Here is a 27,485-nt window from a genome sequence, read left to right on the forward strand (position 1 = left end):
TTACTCTCCTAGTCAAAGACATAGAACAGCTGCACGCTAAAAAAAAAAAAAAAAAAAAAAAAAAAAAAAAAAAAAAAAAAAAAAAAAAAAAAAAAAAAAAATTGGTTTAAGCTCAAATACACCAGCCAAGAAATGTCTCGCCAGGAAATCACCAAGGCATTTAGCCTGTTGCTGACAGCTCATCCAAAGCAGCGCAATATCCCAAGACAACACACCCTGCTTTGCTTAAATAAAAGTTTAAAAAAAAAGTTTTGCAGTCTTAAGAACACACTGGGGGGTTTTCTGTTTTATTTTGTTTTCTCTTTGTGTAACTATACTTAGGAACTTTTTAATATTTTTCTATAATATCCATCATTTTGTGCATCAAAAAATGCACAAAAAAATCTTTCGCTGGTAGTTGTTATTGCAATCCCCGCACCCCGCAGAGCTCTGCAAACCCGCCGGCGGGGCCGGGGCGGTGTTTGCCCACGGGACCGCGTTCGCTCGGCCCCCGTGTGTGTGTGTGTGGCTTTTAAAGGCCATTCCCCGACAAAGCACAGCGCTGCAGAGGATGGACAGCGCTGTCACGGTGTCCGGCCCCGCGGGAAGGCAGCAGTGCCGGCCGGCCCAGCCGCTCCCCGCTCGCCGCTGCCGGCGCCGCGCTCCCGCCCCGTTGCGAAGGAAGCGGCGCCGTTGTTGCTACGAGGCCGGGCGAGCGCGGAGCGGCGCGGCGGGCCCGGCGCTGACCGGCGCTGATGGAGCTCGGCGGGAAGGGCGGCGAGGCGGCGAGGGGACAGCTCCAGGCCGGGGCCCCGCAGGAGCGTGCGGGAGGGCGGCCAAGTGTCCCTGTGTATCCTTGCTGGGCGGCTCTCGGGGCCGGGGCTGCGCGGGGCCCGTGTGGGGCGGCGGGGCCGTGGCCCAGCCCAGCCCTGCCCCGCGGCCAGGGACCGCCTCACGGCTGTATTCGCGTTAAAACTTGTACACTGAGGGGTTCTAACTGCCGGGGGAAGGATGACTTCTCAAGCAAGTTCGGCGTTTTCTTGTTTCCCCTCTCCTAGGAGATGATGCCAGTAGGAATGGTGTGTTTTCCGTCCTAACTTGTGGGTTCTTGAGTTTTGAATTTTAGTGGTAAGAGCTACTGACACAAACTCTTAAGGTCGGCCTGCACAGTGCTACTTGAAATTAACTACTGGTGCAGGACTGAGCTAGCTCGGTGAGGAGCTTTCATTTAGTGATGTTAATCAATTTCAGTGTAAACAACTCATCCTTTAGGGTATGGAGGTGTGGGAGTGGGGGATGTTTACTATTTAATGTTACCTGTCGTACCTGCATCTTTATATTTCAGGTTTAGATAACTACAAAATGTCCCTTCAAATGACCATAATAAAGATTGGGTTTTTCAGCTGGTGGTATGAAAGATGAGTGCAAAGCCTCTCCTAAAATCCCTTTGAAAAGTAATATGCAATTACATTTTTTTCTGGATGAGCATAGTTATGACTGTAACATACAATTATGGGACCTACTCTATACAAGGTCAATCTCACAGGCTGTTCTGTCTTTAATGAGTTGTTCTATCCAGTTTCTATTGTCCTTAACACACTCTTAGGGGTAGGGATTTAATATTTCGTTTTGAACAGGATTTACAAGAGGAACGTCGAGTATTGAAAGAGGATCAAAAAATACATCGGAACAAGGCAATGAAATATTTGATGGAGACAAACAGAAGAAGGAGGCAAGTAACTAGGGTTCCTTTAATTGAGAATTGTAAATTAAAAAAAGAGAAAAGCAAAGCAAAAAGAATGAAAACCTTGAGACAGATCTATCTCTACTATTTTCATGTTCACTTTGATAAATAGCTCACTGCTTTGGCCTAGAATCTAAGCTGAAAAGTTTTACCAACCCAGTTTCTTACTGTAGGACAAAAAAAATATAAAAAGAGCAGTATTGTATTTACTCCCTAATTTTTGGAAACTCACTGTAGTCACATCTCATATAAACTAAAGGTAAGTAGCACTTTTGTCTTGTGGCTCTGATCTACATTTCTAGTGTTTTATTAGATTTGATGAATGTATGAAAAATGGACTCAGCTGTACAGCGTGGGCCAGCAGAAGGAGTTGTTGCCTTCTGAAGTGTGTGCTTTTCTGTCTGCATGGCATAACAGCTGCACAGCCTCCCCTTGGTGGTGAGGCTTTGTGCTCCCACTTCCCAACAAACACAAAGCAACATTTTTCTTGTACAGGATTATACTTATAATAAAGTTATTTTGTACTGACATTTTAAACAGAGCTTTGCATAGTTTGTCTTCTGCATACATGAGAATGCAAAGCCATGACGTATCCTGTGACAAATGGATTAAGTAACTTATGAACTGAACTGTCTCAGTGAAGTGCTGTAAGTAGTTTAATGGGCATAGAGGTCTTTTCCCTTGTACTGAGGTGGTGCTGACACATACAGGGGGCTCAGCTGTGTGTACTGGAGAGGCAGATGGGTTCCTCCTTGCAAGCCCCCAGCCACAGACCAGCTTCCTCTGCCTCTTCTTAACTCATTAATGCTCCTGCCCCACAGTTCCCCTATCAGATGACTCCTGTTGTACGATGTTTACTTATTGGCATATGTTCATAACTCATAAGAGAGGTGGTATATATTGTTTATATTACCATTTTAGCCTAACAGCATGTGCTATAAACATACCTTTGGAAATGTAAAGAAAAATGGAAGAGGAGATATAATCACCTGTGAGTAATTAAAGACAGAGTGCAACCTACAACCTTTGCAGATAATAAACTGAGTCTCAGTTGAAAAATTAAATAACTAATTTCATTTTCTGGAACAGAACCACTGTAATGCTACACATCTCAGATGAACACTGTTTATTGTATTACTGGTCTTGAAATATTATACTCTAATGTAAAAGCAAATACCAGACAGCCTGCATATTTTTGACAGACTGGTGTAGTTAAAGTAGTACTCATGGATACATAAATACATTTCCATATGTATTTCATTGCATCCTTAAGAAACACAGTATAAATCCAAGTTACTCAGGTGAGCCACTTAAAAATTTAGGTACGGTATTCATAAAATGAAATAGTTTTTGTGATAATTGAGAATGGCATAATTATTAGCACAATAAGCTGTTCAAATGGAAATCTGTGGTAACAAGTTTTCTCCTAATAACTGAAAAGGAGTGAGTTGTTTAATGTTAGAAAGGTAGTAAGTACATACAATGTTATAAGCTGTGGCATATATAATTAAAAATTAAGGGTCACTGCATATGTGTAATAAAGTAATTTGAAAATAAAGTTCCTTGAATGTAAATATTTTTTCCTGGCAGTTATGCAGGTAGGAATTGATTGATCAACCCTCAGGTCGTGTCTCAAGTCTATATGAGCCAAGTTCCATTAGCAGTCTTACACATGTAAAGGTGTTGGATACGATGATGGTTCTCAAGGGTAGCATGACCTTCTTAAGCTCCACATTCTCACCTGACAGCACCCAAAATTGTCCCTGCCAGGGCTTACAGGCATGTACCAGGAGTTATTCTTGGCACTAGTGCATGATTTCAAAAGAAAATTTGTATATTTTGCATTTTTTACGTGGAGAGTGTGAAGTGTGACAGTCCATTTTCTACTTGTAATCTTTGTGTAGAATGGTTGAGGTTGAAAGGGACCTCTTGAAGTTAACACCTCCACTCAGAAAGGGGAACCTGGAGCTGGTTGGACAGGAATAATTTTTGAGCTTCTCCAAGAATGGAGAATCCACGACCTCTCAGGGCAATGTGTTAGTGCTGTCATCCTTACTAAAAAAAAGTGTTTCCTGATATTCCAAAGGAAACCTCTGTGTCTCAGTTTTGTCTTGTCAGCAGGTATCACTGAAGACACCCTGGCTTTCTACTCTTTGCACCTTTCTTTCAGGTGTTTAAAGACATTAATAAGATTCCTCTGAGTCTTCTCTTCTCCAGACTGAGCAGTCACAGATCTTTCAGCCTTTCCTCCCAGAGAGATTCCCCCATCCCTTCATCACCTCTGTGGCCCTTTATTGGACTGTCTCCAGTGTGTCCATGTATCTTGTACTGAGGAGCCCAGAGCTGGACACAGTGCCTCTGCTGTGGCCTGGCTAGTGCTCAGCAGAGGAGAAGGATCACTTCCCTCTGCATGCTGGCTAAGCTTTGCCTAGTGCAGTTCAGGATACCACTGACCTTCTTTGAAGCAAGGTTGGTCCCTTCTCTCAAGTAACAAGTGCTACAGCATGAGAAGAAGTGGCCTCAAATTGCACCAGGGGAGGTTTAGATTGGTACTAGGAAAATTTCCTTAATGAAAAGGGTTGACAAGCATTGGAAAAGGCTGCCCATTGGAATGGTTGCATGTGGTATACTTCAAGATGTGGTTTAATGGTGGGCTTGACTAGGTTTATTGTTGGAGTTGATGATCCTAGAGGTCTTTTCTAACCTAAATTGTTCTATTTTTCTATGTTTAATGAAAATGTTAAAGAGGGGTTTGGCCCAGTACTGACTTCTAGGGTTCACCACTCTACACCAGCCTCAGTTAGGACTTTGTAATCACCACCTTCTGGGCCTGACCATTCAGGCTGTTCACATTCCACCTCACTCTGCTAATCCAGCCTGTACAGCAGCATCTCATTCATGAGGATTGTAGGGGAGACAGTACCAGCAGCCTTAGTAAAGTCCAAATAGACAATGCTTACTGCTCTCCTCTCATCTACAGGACTACCATTTCTTTGTAGAGTTTTATGAAGTTGATCAAGCTTAACCGAATTTAATGTCAACCTTAAGTTTATAAATTTTCTACTAAGAAAATAAAAGCACTGAATTCCATTTAGCAAGAAGCACTTCACTATTAGTGAAGATACAGGAGAGTTTCTGCTCTCTCCTCAATCTTGTGTAATTTGGGTTCATTTTCTTTATATTACTTTATGGAAGAAAACTTTTCTGTGGGTTTTTCTTTGTTTTTGGTTTTGGTTTTTTTTTCAGCAACCACCAGCAGACCTCCTCTAAACAACGTTGTACCAATGCACTTTTTGAGCTAATGAGTCCTGCATATGCATGTGCAAGAGTCTTGCAGATTGAGGTCTTCTGTTTTCAATCTTTTCTATGTGTACTTGTAATGAAATTTTCCCTGACAGTCTACTTTTGATTTGTTGTCAATACTTCTAAAATGCATTGAAAATACTCATCTTCTACAAGCTGTTAATTGGTTTAGTAGTAAAAGACAAAAACATTACTTGCTTACAAAGGGCAAGGGTAGTTTTGGAAATAAAAGTCTCAGTCACTTAAATCACAGATGTTTTTCCAACCCCCCTGATGTCATCTGTGTTTTTGCATCTCTTATACTGAAAAAGCTCCTTAGTTTTGTGTTAACAGCAATAATTCAACACTGCAAAAAATCCTAGCCTACAGTTTAGACAGGTTGCCTGAGTATCAAGAAAGTAATTTCTTTATTGTCTCACTGATACATGAAGTTGCAATTTCAAGATCAGATTAAGAATCAAATATTCTCTGGGGCAGTAGCTGGCAGATATTTTGTTTAAATAACAGTATTCTGGAAATAAGAGCAACTGATTAAGTACATACTTGTTGCAAATGAACAGGATATCATATTTTATGTTTCTATAACACACTGCTTTCTAAATACCAGCTGTCAGTTTTGTTGGGGACTATAGGCTTTGTGCTGTTACTGCTTAGTGCAAAATGTGTGTCCCATTTTACTCTGATGTTACTGCCTGCCAGTAGCTGGTTCATTCTGGAAATTGAATTGTCTATGTGCATTTTAAAATAAAACTTATAGTCAGTTATCTTGGTTCAGCATTTTGAATTTGCCTTGAAATAGCTAATCCATCTGTTGAAATTGGGGAAGGAAATCCATATCGGTTTCCAATCTATTCCCAATCTATTGTTCTTTCTGTAATACTTTATTTTCAACATATGTACAAGCTCTGTGCTCCACCTACTGGCTGATTAACATTGATTATTTAATAAAAGCTCTTTAAATCATTCATCAGTTGTGTTGATAGAGAATGAAAAGCAGCCTACAGCCAGAAATACAATAACAATGTCAGCACTTGGTAAACAGAGAGGGCAGAGGGTTAAGAATTTTCTATTCCTTTCTACTTTAGAATGGAACTGTGAAAAGTAGGTGATCGCTGTAACCATGTGGACTTGAAATGCAGTATTGCCATTTCTGATAATGGGCCACAGGATTGTGCTGAATTTGCAAGGCCTTGGAAAAGATGCTTGCCAAGCTTGCTCTCTTTGAACTTTTCTTGACCTGACAGCAGCTTTGTTTTTCTTGGTTTAGCTGTAACAGCAATTTCTCTAAAAGACCAGGTGTCTGCGGCTAATTTATTTTGCCTTTGTTTATCTTTTTATTGTGTGACCATATTTTTATGAAGATAACAGTAAGAAGCAGTTATTCTATGCAGAGAATTACATATTTTTGGAATAGTATGTAATATGTAGAAGGTACCATGAATGGAATATTTGGAGGTACTGTGGAGCTACAGATTGACAATGATAGAGCAGAGGTTTAAAAGTGTATTAGCAAATATAAAAATTACTCCAAGTGGATCCTAAGATAAGGGAGGAGAAAGCATTTACATGAAGATCCTGTTGGTCCTGCTGAAGGGACTCCAGATGCTGCCAGTTCACCCCAGCACTCCAGCACAACCAGAATGAGACTGCAAGGGATAGGAACTCAATGTGTGAATAACAGTTCAGATTGGTTTATCACTATTATTGAGCCCTTTTCTGTATAGATATATTCTAAGAGTATTATTATTTTTCATAACAATTCTGGATTGATAATACTTGTACTCTTAAGATTTGAATTATGCTAACAAAAATAATTGTGTTCTTGGATTTTGCCTATGAACGAGACTTGGGTTGTGACAACAGGTACACAGTGCAGGCATCCCTCCTGTGGACCTTTGGGGCATATTGCAGGTCAGCCTCTGTGAGCCCATACAGTGTTGTAAGGGTTCATCCTTCAGAAGTTCTTGCAGCAGTTTCAGGCTGTCTTTTTGTATTTAGCATGCAATAATCAAAGATGAATGAATATATTTAATATGTGTTCCTGGTCTTGGTAAGTGTCTCAGATAAAAAGTCGATTTTTAGGCAATGTCCACAGATCTTTCTGAGGACATAAATTGCTTCCTGCTTGCCCATGAAGAGAATTTTGAGTGTGAAACCACATTCTAGCCTTTTCTTGATCCTACTTTAGTCTTTAACCATCCAAATATCTCCCTGCCTCAATTTTAAAATTAGTTTGCACTGGTTTGCAACATGATATGGGAATGGAATAATAATAACAACTCAGTATCAAAAGGTTAATTTCATAGCATTCCATACACACCGTATATATTCCTTTTTTAATTATCATTTTCATCCAAGGGAGTAGTAAGAATTTAGTCCACCTGGGAATGTAGCATCTATCACTTCACTGTGAAGACAATTTAATAAAATTATCCAGGAAGTAGTTCCATCATCTAGTCATACTGTTTTTAACATAAAAATGCCTTCCACATAATGTCTGTATATGTGAGACAGCTAAGTATTTTAAGTTTCGTATTCCAAATTCTCCATAAATATTTTGGCAGCCATTTCAAAAATTGCTGCTCCACTGGTTTGTTTATAGGAGACAGAAAAATTGGGTTAAAAAAACACCAGTCAGGAAATTCTTCTGCTAACTATCCATCTTAAAGCCCTACTCTTTTGCCAATGTTACATCTGTGATATGAACCTAAGTTGGTGGCTTAAGGAGTTTGCATGAGCAAACATTTGCTTTAACTGTTTTTCTGTGAGATGTAAATGTGTACTTTTGAAATTATTTATTTTACATAATGCACCTGGGTGTTACAATTTACATTCTGCCAGGTCAAGAAGTTAATAAGGCTTCACTGAATAACTTTAATGCATTTCCTTACATTCAAATAAGATCCTTTATTCTCCTTCTTGTCTTAATCCAAACCAATTGTGATCATGATGAGCTGTGCTGAAAAAGACCTCTTGCATCAGCATTTGGCCTTGCACATTCCCGGCTATATGGAACAACAGTCCTCTTTTTCATACTCCTTATTAGAAATGTGGAAGAATGCAGCTAAGTCATATTCAAAATAATATTAAAAAAATAAGTACTCTGTCAGAATTTACTTTTTTTCCTTTTTGGAGTTATTCGCTGGAATTACTCCAGGTGTAAAGTTGTAGAATTTCCCACATGTCTGAATTTAACTACAGTTCAACTAAAGGCCTTGATCAGCTTCTCAAGATACTAAAGGGCATCAAGAATAATGTGGTTAAGTACTTAGGAGGATAAGCAAGTCTGTTTCCTCTCTCGTGATTCTCATTTAGACCAGATAAAATTGCAGAATTCTGTATTATATTTTAAGGTGAATGAAATTCAGGAATACTGAAAATGGACAATGAACTATAGTTCTTTTCAGTTCTAGCATGTTTTGACACCTACGTATATATGAGTTTTCAAAATAGTGAAAGTTCTTTTGTCTCTGTCTGCTATGCTTTGGCTTCCAAGTGGATTAAAGTGGATACTCCTGTATAAGTGTGTACTTGGGAATTAGTTGGCAGTTTTTCTAGTTTTTTACTATTGTGCAATTACAGCCTTTAAGCTTTCTAAAATAAAAAGTACCTATTTCAAAATATTTTTGTGCTTGTTTTCACAGGAGATCAGTCATCACTTTGAAGGGATACTAGAGAGGGTCAAGTTGAATATTTCAGTTTTAACTTTTTCCCTGAAAAGCAAAGGGAAGAATAAATTAAAATAGCTTGAGTTAAGGAGTAGTTCTGTGAAGTAGCAGCTTTGCTCCGTTAAGCAAGAACTATGAAGCAACTCCTAGTGATTAGATTATGGGGAGCTATCTTATTGTGATGAGACAAATAATGAACATATGGCTAAACATTTCTTTCCACTAATGCTGACTAGAGGGAGACCCTACTTAGTGTACTAGTGATCTGTTAAATCACATTTCTAATACACAGATGGGAAGGTCCCAGCTGTAGTGGTCTTTGCATGGCAGGCTTTCGAAGTTTCATGCAAAGACCATTGCTTTTGTCATATTCTATTCTTTTAGAATAGAATATTTCCAGGGATGGGGCATCTACAACCTCTCTGGGTGACCTGCTCCGGTGTTTCACCACCCTCACTGTAAAAAATTCATTCCTCATATCTAGTCCGAATCTACCCTTTTTTAGTTTAAAGCCATTAAATATGACTTGCCTACATAGGCACAGTGCCAATAAATATTCTGGATATATTTCACATAGGGAGCTAGTTTCTAAGTAAAACTTGATGATTTTGTCAGCAGGAGAAAAGATTCCACATAGCTTCATGAAGCTCATGCCCACTGAAGGAAATTTTTGTGATGATGGTTGTTTTTAACTAGAGCCTGCTTTGTTTTCCATCCAGTGAGAGGATACATTTAATGTATTTTTTAATAATAAAAGATATTGTCAGTTATATTTTCATGTTACTTACTGTCTTATCCCATTTCATGCTGCAAAACTGGTTGTCTTTCAGGAAGATTCTTAACAGCTACAACTTGATACCTACTTTTGCATATTTATAGATAAAAGCTGTAGTTGTTTGTGTTATTTTAAAATAACTTTTAAACTGTTATTACTTCCCAAAAAACTTGTGAAAAGCATGCAAAGAGCATTTGCAGTTAACCTTCCTACTTATCTGCTCACTGTGATACACTTCCATGGTCATGTAAAGGCTGTTGTAAAAGTCACATTGGTGACAAGAACTGTTTGAGTCTGCATGTTAATTCACATATAAAAAAGAATCAAATCCCTGGTTGAGGCTAAAAAATAAAAATGTGTTCTTCACCACCCACTGTCCATTTACATTTGATTCTAAATTCTAAAAATTCTGAAAATCTGGCTGTGGTGAAGTTAATAGCATTTATTTATGGACAAACAAGCTTTTGTACTAAAATGGCAAGTTTGGTAAAAATGATAAGCAAGTAAGTTACTAATATTTTGGTAAATGTAATTCATAAACATAGGAATGGTCTATTTTTGCTTCTTAAATACAGAGCCTTTGAAGAAAGACAGAAGGAAGAAGAAGCAAAAGAACAAAGATTTAGAGAACAAGTTCTGCAGCAGAGGAAAATTAAATTTCAGGAGGCAACTGCTAAGTTTCAGCATGCTCATCAATCCTTGTCTCCACACAAACAAACGGGTTTGTCAATTAAAAATTAACCATTATTCACAATGAAAGTGTTTTTGTATTCACAGGATCAGAGGATAGTTAAAATTGGAGGCCATTAGTCTTTTCAATTAGTAAACAGAACAATTAACTTCATTCAAATAACTGAATTCACAAAAGCAAAACCACTAACAAGAAGCTCAAATCTGATACATAGGACAATTGGGTAGGGGAAATAAAAACAGATTTTTTTTTTCTAAAAACTGTATTGGGAGATATTTCACCATATTCCAGTCACAGTAAGTACATGAACTCCTTGAGGTATTGTGACTTCCTGGGTTTTCCCCACTATTTTGACTGCAGTGTGCCTATTGGTTGCAGTACAGTGCTTTCACAGCTGGGTGAGAGGTGTTACAAGGCCACTGACCGTTACTAGGATAGTGTAATGATCCCCTCTTTGAACCTTTGGTTACAAAATATTTAAAAATGTGCCATTTTTTTATCATTAAGTAAATGCACTCCTAGGATATATTAATGTGGTACATAACTTATTTTCTGAATTAGTCCACTTTCTAAGCTGTTCTCCTGCTGGGAAGCAATGATCACTTCAGCTCAGTTCCTGCTTTCTTGGAATCAGTGCAGATTGGCAGGAGTTTGTAACAGCATTGGCCAAGTCTGATTTCCCGTCAACTTTCCAGTGTTCAAATGCTTAAGATATGGTCTATTACTTAGGTATACTTTAACAGATTTACTCTCCCAACTGCAGTTGTGCCAGCTGTGAGGTAATGTCTCTGACTTCAAGATCAAATGTCAGATTAACATTACAAAATAGAACAGTACTGGCTTAGGGCTTCTTCATAGCTCTACTGACAGCCCAGACTGTGTAGCAATACAAGGAATCACAATTTTTTCTCTTGGTTTTCATTTATAGAAATTCTGCCTCTGCTACTCTCTACCCTACTTCTAGTCACTTGAAAGTGGCAATGCATTGAGCCTGTCTGGACTCCTTCTTTCCCCACTGGTTCAATTATTAAATTAGAATTTGGCCACTGTAAAATATCTGCAAGCCATAACATTGGCTTAGTGCTTCAGTAGAATAATCATGATGTGAAAGCAAAGTTAGATTTTTTTAACCTCGTATTTTTTCAGCAGTGCAATTTAAAAGCAAATAGCAAAACTGTTGAATACATGTGTGACTCTAAACACATAAATAGACTGGGATTTTGTTTCAGAGGAACTTGAGGTGCTCTTGCATGTCTAATAATGCTAAACTGCTGTGTTTATTGTAACTGTCTGGATTTAGGCTTCCAAACTTCAGCAATTTAACCAAACCATTTATGGTAAAATATTCCAATTTTAAGAAACTTTTCCCCTGTTGTGTCTTTTTAGCTCTGATCTCTCCAGTCCAGACAAAAGCAGCTTTTCAGTTAGAAGAAGCTCTTGAACAAATTAAAGGATCAGTTTTAAGACCAAACATAAACAAAGTCAGCTTCAGGTAAGCTTTCCTGTTTACTCTGATGATCAAAGGAATTAATTTTCCTACTGTATTCAATAAACAGCAGACACTTGCCTTTAAGAAATTGTAGGGCATTTCTCTCATGGCAAAGAAAACATTTCTGTGAACTTTTCCAATGAAACATTATGCAATTTCCTCGAGTTGTTTGTGTCCAGTTGGTAAAACAGCATAGGAGATGACACAAACCTTTTCCCCTCAGTGGAATTCTGGGAATAGTCAAGACTAACTCAGTATCCAGTCAGTTATAGCCCAACTCAGATTGCCATGGTTATCAAACCATTTACTATTCTCAGATTTCTTCTGTCTATGTGATTTCTTACCCAGTTTTTTTTTCCTGTTGACATTCAAGGATACTCTAGTTTATATGTTCACCCAAGGATCTTCTTTCCAGCTGTCATTCATTTATATTTCTCATTCTTTATGTGAATCAAGAGCATCCTGGTAAAAATTTGACCTGTAATTTCATTTTATATCACATAAAATTTTATATGCATACTTTTCATTCTACCCAAGCACTGTTTCTTAGATACCTTGACTTATAACAAAGTGTTCCTTCTTACTACTAGTTCCTGGTTATCCCTTTCCTAATCTCTCATTTCTTTCACATTTTTGTTGTTGCTTCTTTTGTTATTCCTTTCTGCATTTCAGTTATTTTCTGTATGATACAAATTGTGCAGATGTTCAGAATAGAGATAAATTCTGCCTGAAAGAAGTCTCCCCACTTTTGGGCTTCAGTGTGTGCTTTATTGTGATGTTAATACTCAATTTGTTTGCATATCTCTTATGATTAACACATTTTCAGGTGATAAACTGGTCAGTTAAGAAAATATTTTATAACTCATAGAGCTTAACATTCATGCTACTTTCTAGTCAACATTCATAGGAAGATTGCAGCAACAAGAACAAACAAGAAATATACATGTTATAACTAAATTTAATTTATGGCAAAAAATGTAGATGTTTCTGAACCCTGCTCCAGGTTCCTGATCATTTGTCTCATTCCACTCCTTGGTTTGATTTAGGACAGCATTTCAGTGCCTTTATAATCTCTTTTTTTACTTTTCATCTTTTTTCAAACTGCTTCTTGTGCAACACATTGGTGTCTCAGGACTCATACAAACCACTTACCCCTTTTTACAGTGCTATCACTGAAAATTTATTATCCTTTAAAAATGATAGTGTGTTCTTTTTCCAGTTTTCATTTTCTTAACCTGATTTCCTAAGGAAATTAAATTTATATGTTCATACTCTTTTACAGTTTGTTTTCCCCTAGTAACCAAATTTAAGAGAAAGTTAAGAATCACAAAGTGAATTACATTTTTGTAAGTTTGAAATTAGAAATTTCTCAAGGGAAAAACATGAAAATAAGTGACCTCAGCATCAAAAAGGTTTAAAGGTTGAGTCCACTATGACCTATTGGGAGGTCATAAGACAGATTGTACAGGTAAAACAGATGAGTATTTTGAGAAGGTTCTGAACAGTGAAGGTTCTTCAAAACTCACCAGTTCTGAGCTGTAAAGCTTTAAATATTTCTTATAATCCCTTTAATTGGAAATTTTAGGATGGGTAAAACTAACTCGTAGATACCTTTCTATATTTCTTTTGCTTCTTACAATTCTGTGCATGCTGAAGCCAAAAGTCTTGTGTCATCTTAGAATTTACCTTTCCTCAGAAAGAGAATGCATAGAATTTATTGACAGTCTCCTCTTGAAGAAATGAATACTGTATTAAGTATGCAAGATAAATATAGCTTCAGACCCAACTGAACATCTGTGAATTTTAAAAGATTCTAGAATTCATAATGTCTGTGTTTTAAAAGGTGAAAAAAAATTAATTAAGCAATGGAGACATATGAACTACTCTTGGAGAAAGCAAAAGTCCCAAAACACCTAGTAATGGATTCCATGCTGCAGTAGAGCCATTTTGCTTCTAGTAGGGTTTAGTTATTATATGCTAAAGCAAAGATTTTGGAGAACTCATTAGCCAGCAGACACTGGGATGTTTGTACATTAGATGTGTAAATGGCATGCTGCTCTTTTTACAAGATACATTTCCCTGTTGGTGTTTAAAATTGCTCTATTTGATGAAGTTCAGTTTTGGAATATAAACTTTGATATTACAAATCAAAAATGGTCTATAGAAAAGTTGGAATGTTGAAACTTTTATAAATATAAATGATCTAAGCATGTAGACATTTTTATAAATATGAATTGTTGAAGTACTCAAATAAATATAAAGAAAGTTGTGTGAGCCCAAAAAAACAATAAACTAGATTTTTGGGGGCCAGGTGTCAGTCAGTGTGGTCCACAACAACAAAATAGTTTGGGGAGAGGGAGGATATCTGCCATTCAATAGAAAACAGCATGCTGTTTTCTGAGTTCAGTAAATAAATATGTGATTTTGTTCTCCCTTTTTCCTGTCAGCCATCCCATCAGAAATAATAGATTCCATTTTAGGCTCTCCTTAGGTCACTGCTATTAAGCCAAGGTTTTTTGGTATCTTATATAAAATCTCCTGAAAAATAACAATAATATTAATGGTTCAAGTTTCCATTTTCCATTGCTCTAAAACTATAAGTATTGTGATAAATACAAAACAAAACCCTTATTATTTACCAACTTGAAACAGATCCACTAAAAAGAAAATGGATAATTTTAAGTGCAGGGAGAGAAGGCTCAGAAGAAAGACCTTAAGCAAATACCAATTCTTTAATTACCACAATACTGACATTACACATCATTGGTAGAGTTGGGCTCTCTGGACACTAGAAAGCCTTCTTGCTCTTCCTAGTAAGGGAATACCTGACAGCATCAATATAGTTACACTTGGCACAAGCCAACTTTAAGGAAAAATAAAGCCTATTTTCCTGTTAGTTTTTTTCTTTTTTGAAAAAAACAACCCTCCGTGTTCCATTTCTGTAAATTACCAAACTCTTGGCTGACATTTTCCATATTAATGCAGCCTGAGGCAGTCACCCAACAACCCAATCAGAATATTCTATTTATAAATAACAGAAGTTTTAAAATGGAAAGTGTTGGACACTTTCAGATAGTACTAACAGCATTTGTTGGGCTTTTCATCATTTATTAATGGTGTATACTTTTGGTAAGAAGCACATTTAAAAATATACAGTTGATGCATAGAAATAAGACAAAGTAATAATGTGCTTGTTTATATCAAGAACCACAGATGACACTTCATCCTCATCAGCATCTAGAAGTGATTCTTTCCATCAGAAGCAGAATTCAGCAATGTTTGGCTGTGATGAAACAATACAGGAGAGCAGTAGAACCGACATGGATAGTCACCAACTTCTCTTCCAGAAAAATCTGAAAGAAATACAGGAGCTCCTTGAAAAGCAGCATCTCAACAAATTGGAGGTATGATATTTTCATTTTCGTGTGATTTGTTGCAAAATGCTTGTAAGTGTGACAGAAAGTTTCTTGAATATGATAAAAATGAAAGTTCTGCTCAGCTCTCTTAATCAATTAGGCAACATGAGTGTGCACACTGTACTATTCCTTATCAACAGATTATTTTTAGTAAAATTATATATATATTTTCCAGTAAGAAGTCAGAGATCTTTAAAAATATTTATAAGAATGTTTTCACAGATTCATCCAAGATATCTGCTATGTTGTCCTTTTTTTCCCATTAATGTAAGATTTGTCTCTGACATTGATACCCAATAGTCAATCACAGGAGCCTTGTGCTACCTCTGAATTTAAAATGGTGGTTTTCAGTGCACACCCAAGTTTCTGCTGTGCTGATTCTGACAGATCAGCACAAAATGCTGTAACAGTATAATGATGGCATGTCAAATGTTGGGGGATTTTTTTGTTTGGTTGCTTTTTCCCAGCATGTGATGGTGTGTTATAGGTTGACTTCAGGTCTCTTAAGATAATTTTTTGTCATCTTTGGAATAGCTGCTTCCAGCAATGAGATTTTTCTGCCTAAAGCAATTTTTAGACCAAAAATCAATTTTAAAAGTCACCTTAGAATCAGTGAAAGTCGAGAACTGAGCTCTAAAGTGATTTTTAGTTGTGCATCTTTAAGGGTGATTTTTCTGTGAGTGTAGTCTTTGGTTTTGGAAATACTATCTTCAACATTACATTTTCTGGAAAAAAAGAGGGCATACTTTGGGGCTCATTCTTTGATTCTATAACATGTATTGGTATCCAGAGTCATGGTATCTGAAACGACCTGGATTCCATGAAGCCCATCTCTCTATTTTGATCATGGCTGGAGGATGGAATCATTGGTGGCCACAGAGCAAGGGTTTTCCTTTTAATACAGGTGTATGGATAACTTGTGAAAGACTTTAGAGAGTTCAGATATGGTTTGATATTGATGTTTCTAGGAGCATTTATCTCTGCCTTTGTATGTACTTTGCTATGATGGTTATGCATGAAAATCTTGAGCAGCTGATGTCTAACACATAAAATCTCAGTCAACTGGAGTGAGGTTCAAAAAAGTTGAATGGAGAGAAAGGATGATTTGTACTGGCAGTGTTCTTTCTTATTTCTAAGCATAAAAGCAGGAAGAGAAAGTGACAATTCATGGAAGAGAACTGATAAAACTGAATTATAGATAACCACTCTAGAAAAATATGAAAAGTGCTAAGCTTTTTTCTTTCAATAGTATCACATTTGCATTGGTAGAGAGTTTGTAAATCCCTTCTCAAATGATGATGCTGAATTTGGCAGTAGCTGCATTAGAGTATCTTAGAATTAGAAAACAAAACACATTCTCTTTGAGAAAAATATATAAAAAGATTATTCTAAACTTATTTTAAGATTTCCATATTGGAGTGTTTTATCAAACAGATTTATCACTTCTTAAGTGAATTTTGGGGGGAAATGCCTATGAGTCATGCATAATGTTTTGCTTTCAGTTTTTTCTAAATGTTATCATCAACTTTGGACACTGCATATAATACAGGAATTTGTGTTTACAAATTAATGTATTTTTGGAAATGCCAGTAAAAAATTTTGCTATTTTTCCAGAAGGTATTTTTCTGCTACCACTAGGGGTTGCTCAGCTTCTTTCCTCTGATGAATAGTTTCAAAATGTAAATATTTATACTTCAGACATTTGGACTTGCTTTCTTGAATATACATGCTTTGGACTCTGATTAGAAAAATAGTCAAGAAAGCTACTGACCTTTTTATAAAGCCTGAGTTTTGGAATTTTAATCCTTGGATTGTGCTGGTGACTGGTGTGCATGTGCATTGTGAGTTCCTGTTTTGTGAAATAATATTTACAATACTAATAAAGTTTATGATTTATAATGATTTAGAATACTCTTAGACATCAGTAGTCTTGATACTACGTGTTGCCCAAAGTAATTTCTGAAATTAAAGTATTTCACTGTGCACATGCTTTGCAACCTTACCATCCATTGAGATCCTTTGACCTCTCTTTGTTTCTGTTTTTACAGGCCCAACAGGATTATAAAGATTCCTAAAATTCTTTACTTTCCTACAGGGCAATAAAGTTCTATGTGAACCTTTTACCAGTAGATTTGTTGTGTTCCGTGCTTTTCATCTTTAAATATTTCTACAGATTCATCAGTAAGCCAAGGGTTTTAGTGACTTCTACCATTTTCCAAAATCATTTTGTGTAAAGTATTGAGAGGAGTAGATTTTATTTTGTGCAATAGTTGCATCCAAGCCACTACATCAAATTTACTGTTTTATGTTCATGAATATGTTCCATTTTGAAGAATTTAATATTGCTAACTTAATTCACAAAAAAATGTTTTGTCTCTCCACCTTTTCCTGGTTTTATTGTATGTATAAATAAAATCTTTAAGGTGGAGCTGGTAGCATGGTCTTTAGCTAAAGCTGCATGCAGCTTTTCACCAAATGACATTAGTCCCAAGTGCTTAACATTTTTTGGAACTGATTACTCATTATGTTGAAATTTTCCATTTCTGGTACCTGCCTTGAACTGAATAATCTAGAAAATTTCCACTAAAGTACTCAATAGAGACAAGAAAGACTATTGTTCAGGTATTTTTTCTCTTTTTGTTTTTGTCACTTCTTCAGTTTCATCTCCATGCAACATTATTTTATACAATACAATATTTCTAGTCTCTACCAGAAAAATACATTAGGCCTGAATTAAATTAATAGCATAACATTTTGTGTCTATGGTTTAATTTTTTGAACAAAATAATTGGAAGCAAAAGCTAATTCAAGACAAAAATAGTTATAGATTATCACATGGAGATTGTATTTTCCTCTTCCCCCTTTATATGACCATAATTAAGTTACTCAAGTGGTGTCTGTGAAATCCAAATTTAAATCCCTTTCTGACTGATTTGAAGCAGGGTTTTTACCTTGGTTCACTGTTTTTTCTCAGCATATTGTGCAGCCATTGAAGTACTCAGTACCATTCTTTCTATGGATACCATTCCCCTTGGAAGAAAACACTTCAATATTTATTGAAATAGGAATGCAACACTGGTATCATTTCTCAGATATTGCAACCCAAACCCTAAGCTCAGCAGGTTATTCCTACATTATGTCTAATACAGGAAAAATTTGTATCTTGTTGTATGTGTGTGTTTGTGCATGTTGCATGTAAAATCACATAAGTCTGTGAGAAACAATGAAGAATATTTTCCACTGAATGGCATGGACATCACCTACCTTACAGGAGTTCACTTGTAAGACTGTTAGCTGTTTGTATTACTGTGCTTTTGAGTTTCAATGTCTGTGAAATGAAGATGTTTCAGTTAACTGGTGGAAAAACTGTAGTATGACTGGAATGAGTTACCCAAAGGTTCCTTCTGCAAGAGTTGTGTCAATATAATTCTTCAGAGCCGTAGGCAAGACCAGCATGGAAAAAAGAAGTGCAGTCTACAGAGTCTCTCCCAGGCATCAAGAACTTTTAGAATGCTCAAGGCTAGTGGGAAAACAGACTCTGTGGGGAGGCTTGGGATAAAATGGCATTGAAGCAGAAGTTAAACTGGATTTTGTAGAGACCGTTCAACAACTTGAAATAGGTTTCTACAGTCACCTTAAATCTAGAAATGTTGGCCATTTTTTTACTTGTAAATGTGAGTGCTAACATTTTTATGTTGATCATTTAAATTATATGACAGGCCTGAGTGATTTCCTTATTTTCCTCTTGGCAAGAGGAGAGGTGTTCAGTTTTCATTGGCTTTCAACCAATATTGTGACTAACAGCTATCTTCCACATTATTTCAGTAATCCAAAATTCACATGTGCTATAAAGACAAATTGAAATGTATCTCCAGACTAAATTATTTTACCCAAATACTCCAACTTGTTTTGATTGTGTATTCCTCAAAAGTAGGTTTTGGGAGAGGTTTTTCATAAAATAACTTATTCTAAACTTGTGCTGTATAAAATCACATGACAGTCTTCTTGCCTGACCATCTGGAGTTAATTCAACAGTGTCTCCTCAGTTTCAAAGCCCTGCTTGAACAGGTAATCATGTAGGACTGAAGCTGAAACCACTTTTCAGTACAAAAGAGATTGTTTCAGAGTTATACTAATACATGGATACGGTTTTGTTTGTGGGTAAGTTACGATTGTTATACATACAGCATAACTCAAAAACCACAAGAACAAGGAAATTGATAGTGTCCTTTAATTTATACATGCTCGTTTTTTACAAGCATATTTTTTTTCGTAGGAATTGCCATACATATTAGAGTGACTCCATTTTTGGTTTTACATTCATATAGATGTATCCATATACATATATATATATATGTGTGTGTGTATGTATGAAATATTTATGTATAGCTAAGTATTTTTACCGCATCTCATGACTGGTTTTGGAGGGATTTGTTTTACTGCAACAGAGTAAGACATTGATAAATGTAGCTGAAAGAAAGGAAGAGAGTAAAAAATAGTAGTATCAAATATTTAGTGTACTGCAGTTACAGTAAGATGTTTGCTTGTGGGAAAGGACTGGAAGATGTAAAGTTTGTGCATATGGGTCTACCAGGATTATACTAATGTGATATTATCAGTGATAGCATATACTGGTGTCTCAAGGGGATGTTGGAAAATCGGTTGATTTCTCATGAAGATTAAAGTATCAATCTCCAAAGTAATTTTGTCCCTTTGAAGATGGCAGAACTGTGTTTCAGGGTTTTTTTTAAAGATAAGACTTTTGTGAATTGTAAAGCAACACAGAATACAGCTACTTTTTTCTATCCTAGTATTCTAATGAAGGCCTGGATACCCAGAAGCCTAGTCAATTATTACATTATTTCTAATATTAATAATTATAAACTTGCAGCAGCACTTCTGTGGTATCTAGTAGCTTGAGCTTTGCTGGGCAGTTAATGCCCAGTACTTCCATATCTCCATAAGGAGGTATGGTTCACAATAAATAAAGTACAAAATAAAGCATCATACCAAGCATCCAAAATTCAGAGGACAAGGATAAGCAGAGAGTAACTGGGACCTCTTTCAGAAAACTGAAAGTTCATGTAATAAACAAAGAATTGCATTATTTCAAACAGTGGCAAGATTTTAAAATTAACCTTCAAATATGGTTGGCTGTTTAGGGGAAGGCAGATGCTGAATGCTTGTGCAAATTCCTATAAATCAAATCTGTGAAGTTCTTAGAAAGAATGTATGTCTTGAAACATATCTGATTGAGAAAAGTTGAATTCATAAAACAGGTAACTTGTAAGTCAAATAATTTATTTTTCTAGATAAGTGATTATGTTAATGAAGCATGTGGTGAATGTTGGAAACTGCCTTATTAGGTAAATTTATTTCTAGAAAGATACAAATATATTAGAAAATGCTCTTAGATACATAATTTAGACTTCAGGTTGCCCTGTATAAAATCAGGCTTAGACCCAGACTGTATAGACCCAGTGATCCTCATGGATCACTTTCAACTCAAGATGTGCCATGATTCTAAAAGTATTTCTGTGTCTGACCTTTAGGATTCCCTTATATAAATCCACCTTCTGCCCTGGCTGCTGCTGTGCAGTGCACAAGAGTGGGATCATCTTAAAAACTCTTCCATCCAAAGTATACTGCTAAAAGAAAAAGCAATCCTTTTTCATTGACTACAAAATGTATACTATTTTTTTAGAAAATAAAGAGCTTTGGTAGGGTAGTTCCTCAGCTGAATGAGAGATTATTTTAAAGATTGTATTCACACACTGATTCATTCAGGAACTGTGTACTGGTCAAATAGTATTAATCTATTTTTTTTACTTATGTTATGGCTCCAGTTCATTCAAGTCTATTAACTGTAATCATCAAATGATTATTAGTTAAACACTAAAGAACTTCTGAAATTCATAGTTCATATCCATGCCTAGTATTTCTCTATGACTATCTGCCTTATCTTGATTTTTAATTATGCAATCTCATTATATTGTTACCTGACAAATGTATAGGGTAGATGATGCCTGCTCAAACGGAATTTATTAAGAAACAAAAATTAAAAGAGGAGCAATGCATTATGGTGCACACTGCCTCAACATTTAATAATTTGAAAATTTTAATAGTATTATACCTAGCATTATAAATTGCACCCCTGGAATTGAAAGACTAGATTAGTGTGTGAGAGTTCGACACCTGGGACAGGGTACCTGAGAAACAGCACTCAGTACTGAGATGCTAAAGCAACAGAGAGACAAGTTCAGCTGAAATTCTGTTTCCTACACAATTATGCACATTTATCTCAGGGCTTATTAAGACTGAAAATCAGAATGAAACATTGGTATTCAGCATTCAAATCACTTTTTATTTAAATCTTCTGATAGCATAGCCTACTGAAATTGCCCATATGCCTATGAAATTAGAAACAATTATTTTTATCCTGAGAAGTTTGAACCTGCATTTCAGGCATCCTGTGATGATTTTCCAAACAAGTAAATCAGGTCCTTTCAAAATTTCATAAATTCATAGATAGTTAGTTTCTATATCCTTAGGCTGGGAGGAGGTCAGGCACCTAGGCATCAGACTGGGAAAGACAGAGGTGTTGCTAGCAAGCGTTTCTCTGGTCATCCTATACCTTCATAGTTTCTTTGGTGGATTTGGCACAATAGAATGGATCTCTTGTGTAAGGTAAGCACAAAAATCCTTTCACAGTGTAACTTGCTCTCTTGAGTCTGCCCAGATCTTCTGAGGAATAAGTATTGTGCTGTGATATGTTTCTGATGTTTTTCAAACTCATATAGAAATGAGATTTAATTTTTAATGGACTTTCCCATTCCATAGTTGGTAAATTTGAAACAAGTTTTCTGGCTTTGAAAATTAGTTTTGCATCTAAGTAAGTTCAGTGGTGTCTTACTTCATAGTCAATGTCATATGTAACATGATAAATATGCACATATAAAAAACAAAGAATTTCTGTAAAGAAACCAGTTGAAATTATCAAAAATAGCAAGTGGTGTGAAAGGTGTGAGAAGCCTCAGTTTTCAGAACAGGTAGCATTTTTTTAGGACTTCAGAAGAGTGTTCCCATTCACCCTTTGGAATTACAAACAGTCTGCACTTCTTTTGTGGAAAATGTAGAATACACGTGTAGCAGCTCTTTAGTGTAGTAGCATTCTGACAAAGTCCTTTGGTAGAAAATTCACTTGTCAGGTTCACTAAAAATTTTACTTGTTGCTATGTTGCTCTTTCACTGGGCTTATGAAAGATCTCTTAGGCTCATGCTTTCCCTTTGTTTTAGTGCTTTACTAAAATGAAATTGCTTGACAGCTGTTCTAAGTCCTAAGACATACAATTGACCTCTTTAACTCCTCAGAAGTATTCCTTTCCTAGGGATGTGGATATGTGTGGGTGTTAGATTTCATGCATAATAACACAAGATAATGCAGGCTATAGGCAATACAATAAATTGTATTTATATAACAGGAAAAATGCAAATCCAATATAATAACAATTACAAAAAAATCCAATGTAAATAACAATATAGTACTCTATGAACATTTTGTTTTCTTATCATCCTATAATATTCTCACAGATTAAATAAAATTAAGTTGCTAGGATTTCCAGGTTTATTTCCCTGCACTTATTGATCACTTAAAAAGATAATTGTTGAATGCTTTTTTATTTCTGCAGAAGTTCTCCTGATTGCATATTTTTACAAGGAAATGGGACATTCATTTGCATTTTATAGCAGTCTAAAATGAGAAATATGTAAACACTGTAATGGGAATGTTAAGCATCTTTAATGTGTGAAAGGATAAAATTATATGATGCAACAAAATAAATGTAAATTAACTAAATTTGCATGAACTAAGTAAGAGTGAGTGTGTGCTTAAATGAGAGCTCCTTCTTTGTTCTTTTGTTCCTAACATTTCTGGATGTTACCTCAACTGAGATTTTGTTTTCCATGGGGTTTTGCTTTGTAAGGAGCATACTTTTTTATACAGTATAGGAACAAGTCTATTTTCAAGCTCTGGAGCGCAACAGCGTAGAATTTTTTTATCTTAATTTTTAAAAGTTCTTGCCCCTTCCAGATTTATGAGCTTAAACTAACCTGCTATCAAGTGTTTTTTTAAAACTGATCATTATAATTTTTTTTTCTCCTTGTCATTTGAGAAACATATGTTTCGCTATACAGGTGCAGTTTCCAAATTAGACAAGTAATCCTGACAGCTGTAATTTCATTTCACTGCTTTTTTTTCCTTCTGAAACTTGCAAAGTTAGTTCTTAAACTTGCCGTTATACAGAAAACTCTGAGTATATGTCTTTTCCTTTTTTGAGGAAGTTCAAGCAGAGGTTAACAGTATAATTTACCGAAAAATAAAGGTTAATAAATAACTAACAAAGTGCTACTTATGCTTTTCTATTAGAAGGACACCGGTTTGTATAGGTTCAATTTGAAAATGTTCCCTAAAGGGATCTCTCCCTACACTTCCTTCTTTGATCTTCTATTTAGTATCTTTATCTCAGATCATAACTATAATGGAAGACTGCACCAACCTCTGAACATTTAGTGGAAGATAAAATTTAATTCAATCATAAAAAATCTTTCAGGACTTACTAAGCTTTTTCTTCTGCAATTTAATATACTTGTACAGCAATAAAATATACAATATTTAGATATAGCAATTTTATTGGAATAAAAATATTTGCTACAAAAGTGTGTTATTATTCACTAAATAATTCTGTGTTTGGTGAGTTTTCAAAATGTTAATTCTATGTCATTGCTAGGGGATGAATAGTCACTCACCTAGGTTAACAGATCTTGCTAGCTGAAACATTTTCCATTTGAAGTCACTAATAAAAAAATATTTATTGAATAAGATTGCGTATCTAATTCAGCTTCTCTTATTTTTTTACACCAATTTTGTCAAACATAAGGTTTAAAATTACTCTGCTGCTGTGCTGTGTGAAAGAAAACTTCCAGAAAAGAGTGTATGAGACTGTAAAAATTGTTGACACGTTTGTTTTTCTTTATGTTCATGTGTATTTTGAAGTCTTGTACTTAACAAAGTATGTATTTTCAACCATGTCAGCAATTGAGTGCTTGGAAAGGGGAGTAATAGTGAAGAAAACATTTGTGTAGTACATGCACACAGTTGTGCCACTGGTGTTTCAGGTGGTGCCATTTGCTGTTTTTCATCACTCCATTAAAATTTAATGAAAAGGTTGGGGAAGTGGATGACAATCCCTTATGCCCTGGGACTTCTGTCCCTATAGAACAGGAGTTATCTTTTTCTTTCTGAAAGACTTGAAGGCATTTCACTGGGGGGAGTTGTTAATCACTGTGATTATGATAACCAAGAGACTTTTCTTTGTTAGCCATGACAAGGCTTAACTCCTCATCACTTGTGGCACTTTGTGTGGAAAGGTATGTACTCAATCTAGTATTATGGTAAAACTGAAGTTTGGGGTAGACCCCCTATCAAACCTTCATTTTAACAGATTCTCTTGCAGTTTATAACTCAAGTACCTTTACAGATGATGCAAACCACCCAGCCTCATAGGGAAATTCAGAAACAGTCCTGTTGTTCAGGTAAATCAGTTCCTTTTTTAATATTGCAGAATTGATGTATAATTTAAGATTAAATTTGCTGAACTATGCTGCTCTGTCCTCTGGATTTCTTCCCAAACTACATAATTTCCTTTTTGCAATTTAACACAGGTAAATTTGGACTCGATGGAAGCACTCATGGAGATATGAGCCCAAGTCATAAAAACACTAGGCTCAATATTGATTTGGTCAAAGCTCTCATTAACGAAAAATTATTATCAGCAAAACCACATTTCTTATAAATCTGAGAGTTGGGTTTTATGCCTGTATTTCAGAATTTTCATCAAGAAGTCAAAGAAACAGATGATTCAGAAAGCCTGATGAGCCTTGACAGTCTTGAGGCTGGAGAACAAAATGGAAATTGCACAACACAGGGTGAATCATCTTTTACCACACAGTGTGACTGTGCCCTGCACGATCCAGAAAAATGCCAGACTAGGAATAATGGTTTACTTCTCACAGATCAAAGTGCTTCTAAAAATGCACATCTAAATAATTGTCTGAGAAATGTAGATTTGCTGCACTACCACAACATACCTATTCATGATCTTTTAGCTAAACATAACGTTCTAACTCCCACTGAACATGCAAACACTTCAGAAGAGGAATCATCTGCTTCTCACAGATCTGGAAAACAACCTGCAGAATTTTCTGCCTCTGGTAAGCAAAAGAACTCTGTAAGTAATGAATTTAGTCTTCTGCAAAATATAAAACACAGAAGCAAGCTGTCTTCTGGATCATCTAGCACGTTTGACACTGGTCATCCTATTTTCAATTGTAGCAGAGCCTGGGACAGCCCTGATTCTATTCCAGGAGAAAGAATTCAGGATCTGATGCAAGATCAGAGTTTTAAAATGACCCCACAGGAGAGAACTAAATCTATGCAAGCATCAAGTCAACCTATTGCAACATCTGTAATCTTATTTCCTAATCGGGGATGTTCCACTGGCATTCCCAGCACAGCTGATGTATTACCAAAGGACAAAAACATCAGTACAGGCTTTTTAAAAAATACCTTAGGAAAAATGACTGAAACGAAAGAAGAAAATATTAAATGCATGAATGACGTTATTTCAGAGACATCTTTACTTCAGGACATACCAAATGCCTCTGTTTTGTTGGAAGTTAAGAAACAGAATAATAAAGGAGAAAAAGGAAATATAATTGAAACAATGTCACTCTCTGATACAGAGTTTAATTCTGACAGTCCTGCACAGGACAAAGTCCTGAAAAATAATATTCTTGAAAGAAAAAGAGTGAAGTTATTCAGAAGTATCTTAAAGAAGGATTCTAAATATGAACCTAGTAATTTTAAAGCTGTGATTACAGACCATGGGATCAGTTTTGGAACTCAACTTATGTCACCTATCAGAGACAGTTTAGAACTGGCAAAAATAAAAAAGAAAAGTGCAGAAAATGAAAAATATAATAGGAAGCTAAAATGGTGTGATCAAATTGACCAGATAATAATAGAAAATAATGAAAAATGCTGTGAAAAAAGCATTGGTGAAATATCATCTTCACAGCTGCAATGTGTTCAAACTGCAAATAACACTCTTAAGAATAATTTAAGTACTGTTGCTCAGCCTTCAAACCCCATGTTCATAAAAAATCATCAGGAAAATTCTCATATATCAAAACCAAATGTTAATACTGAAAAATCAAATAAGGAATACCCATCTCAGGATACATTTACTTCTGCAGGATCCTTTTCTACTAAGAAAGCTTGGATGGTATCAAAAGATGATGCAAGTAAACCCCCAATATGTAGCAATAATGCCAAAATTAAAGATAGTGGTCAACTCAAAAATAAGGCAAAAATAGCCAGAAAAGCAACATCTGTAAGAGTCCAGTCATGTTTTATGCCCAAGAAGAGAAGAGGCACAATGATCCAACTGCAGTCAGCCACTGAAGCCAGCAAAACTGAAAAAGCTCCAGGGAAGTATTTCGCACCTCACCCACCTTCCACACCTCTGCCGGGAAGCAGAAGTGTTGAAAGCACAGCCAGCGCTGGGTGTCAGTCACTGCCGCCTGCCAGCCTGCAGGCTACCACTGCTAGCAACACTGATTTCACTGACAGGCATGCAGTGCTAGCAAGACGGGTTTTAAATAGGAGCAGTGCAGAAAACACTGAGAATACTGCTGGTTGTGCTGGCTTGGTCACTGCCATCTCTAGACCTGACTGCAACACGGCCAGATACGAACCTTGGGCAAAAAATACTTGTTCTGTAAATGATGTTCAGGCAAGCGCCTGTCAAGATCATTCAGTAACTTGCTCTGAGAGACCTGTTAACACAGTAAATGGATTACATCTCTATCATATCCCAGCAGCTGGAAAAACAAGCACCTTCTGGCATGGAGCACATTCTACCCAGGTTCCAAAAGACTCTGCTACTGGTAAGAGTCATGTTTCGGGGTCTGGGGTGGGGGGATGTTCAGACAAAAGTCTTCTTCAAATACATCACAGATTTGTTTTCAGTTAAAACATCCAACCTGCCATCCATTCACACGACACAGCCAGTTTTAACAAGCTTTCACCATTTGTCATTCTCATTTCTATTCTAGTGGTGCCCAGAGGCCTCTCAAACACCAATCCTCATTCCTAATAGCTCTCTGCAATATTAAATGAAAAGAAAGTATTTCCCTGAGATTATATCCATGACTAATGAGCAGATGTGACAGGTGGTCTAAATAATGATATAGGAGGAAGTGACTACGTTTATACAAGTGAGTTTTACAAGGTCACTGAGAGTGATAACTTGTTTTCCAATAGTCGCTGCCACATAGAAGTGAAAGAAGTTTAGTTCTACT

General features: G+C 36.2%; 1 protein-coding gene across 1 annotated transcript in view; it reads left to right on the forward strand.

Moving 5' to 3' along the window:
* The first annotated feature begins 693 nt into the window (after positions 1-693).
* CEP126 (centrosomal protein 126) overlaps positions 694-27,485 on the forward strand; it is a 36,773-nt gene continuing 9,981 nt past the window's right edge. The window contains exons 1-6 of the mRNA XM_079297752.1: positions 694-829; positions 1,586-1,711; positions 10,045-10,190; positions 11,547-11,652; positions 14,855-15,053; positions 24,950-27,071. Coding sequence (XP_079153878.1) covers positions 735-829; positions 1,586-1,711; positions 10,045-10,190; positions 11,547-11,652; positions 14,855-15,053; positions 24,950-27,071 — 2,794 coding nt within the window. The 5' untranslated portion in view covers positions 694-734. The remainder of the gene's footprint in view (positions 830-1,585; positions 1,712-10,044; positions 10,191-11,546; positions 11,653-14,854; positions 15,054-24,949; positions 27,072-27,485) is intronic.

Source organism: Erithacus rubecula (genome assembly GCF_903797595.1).
Source record: "Erithacus rubecula genome assembly, chromosome: 1".
NCBI lineage: Eukaryota > Metazoa > Chordata > Aves > Passeriformes > Muscicapidae > Erithacus > Erithacus rubecula.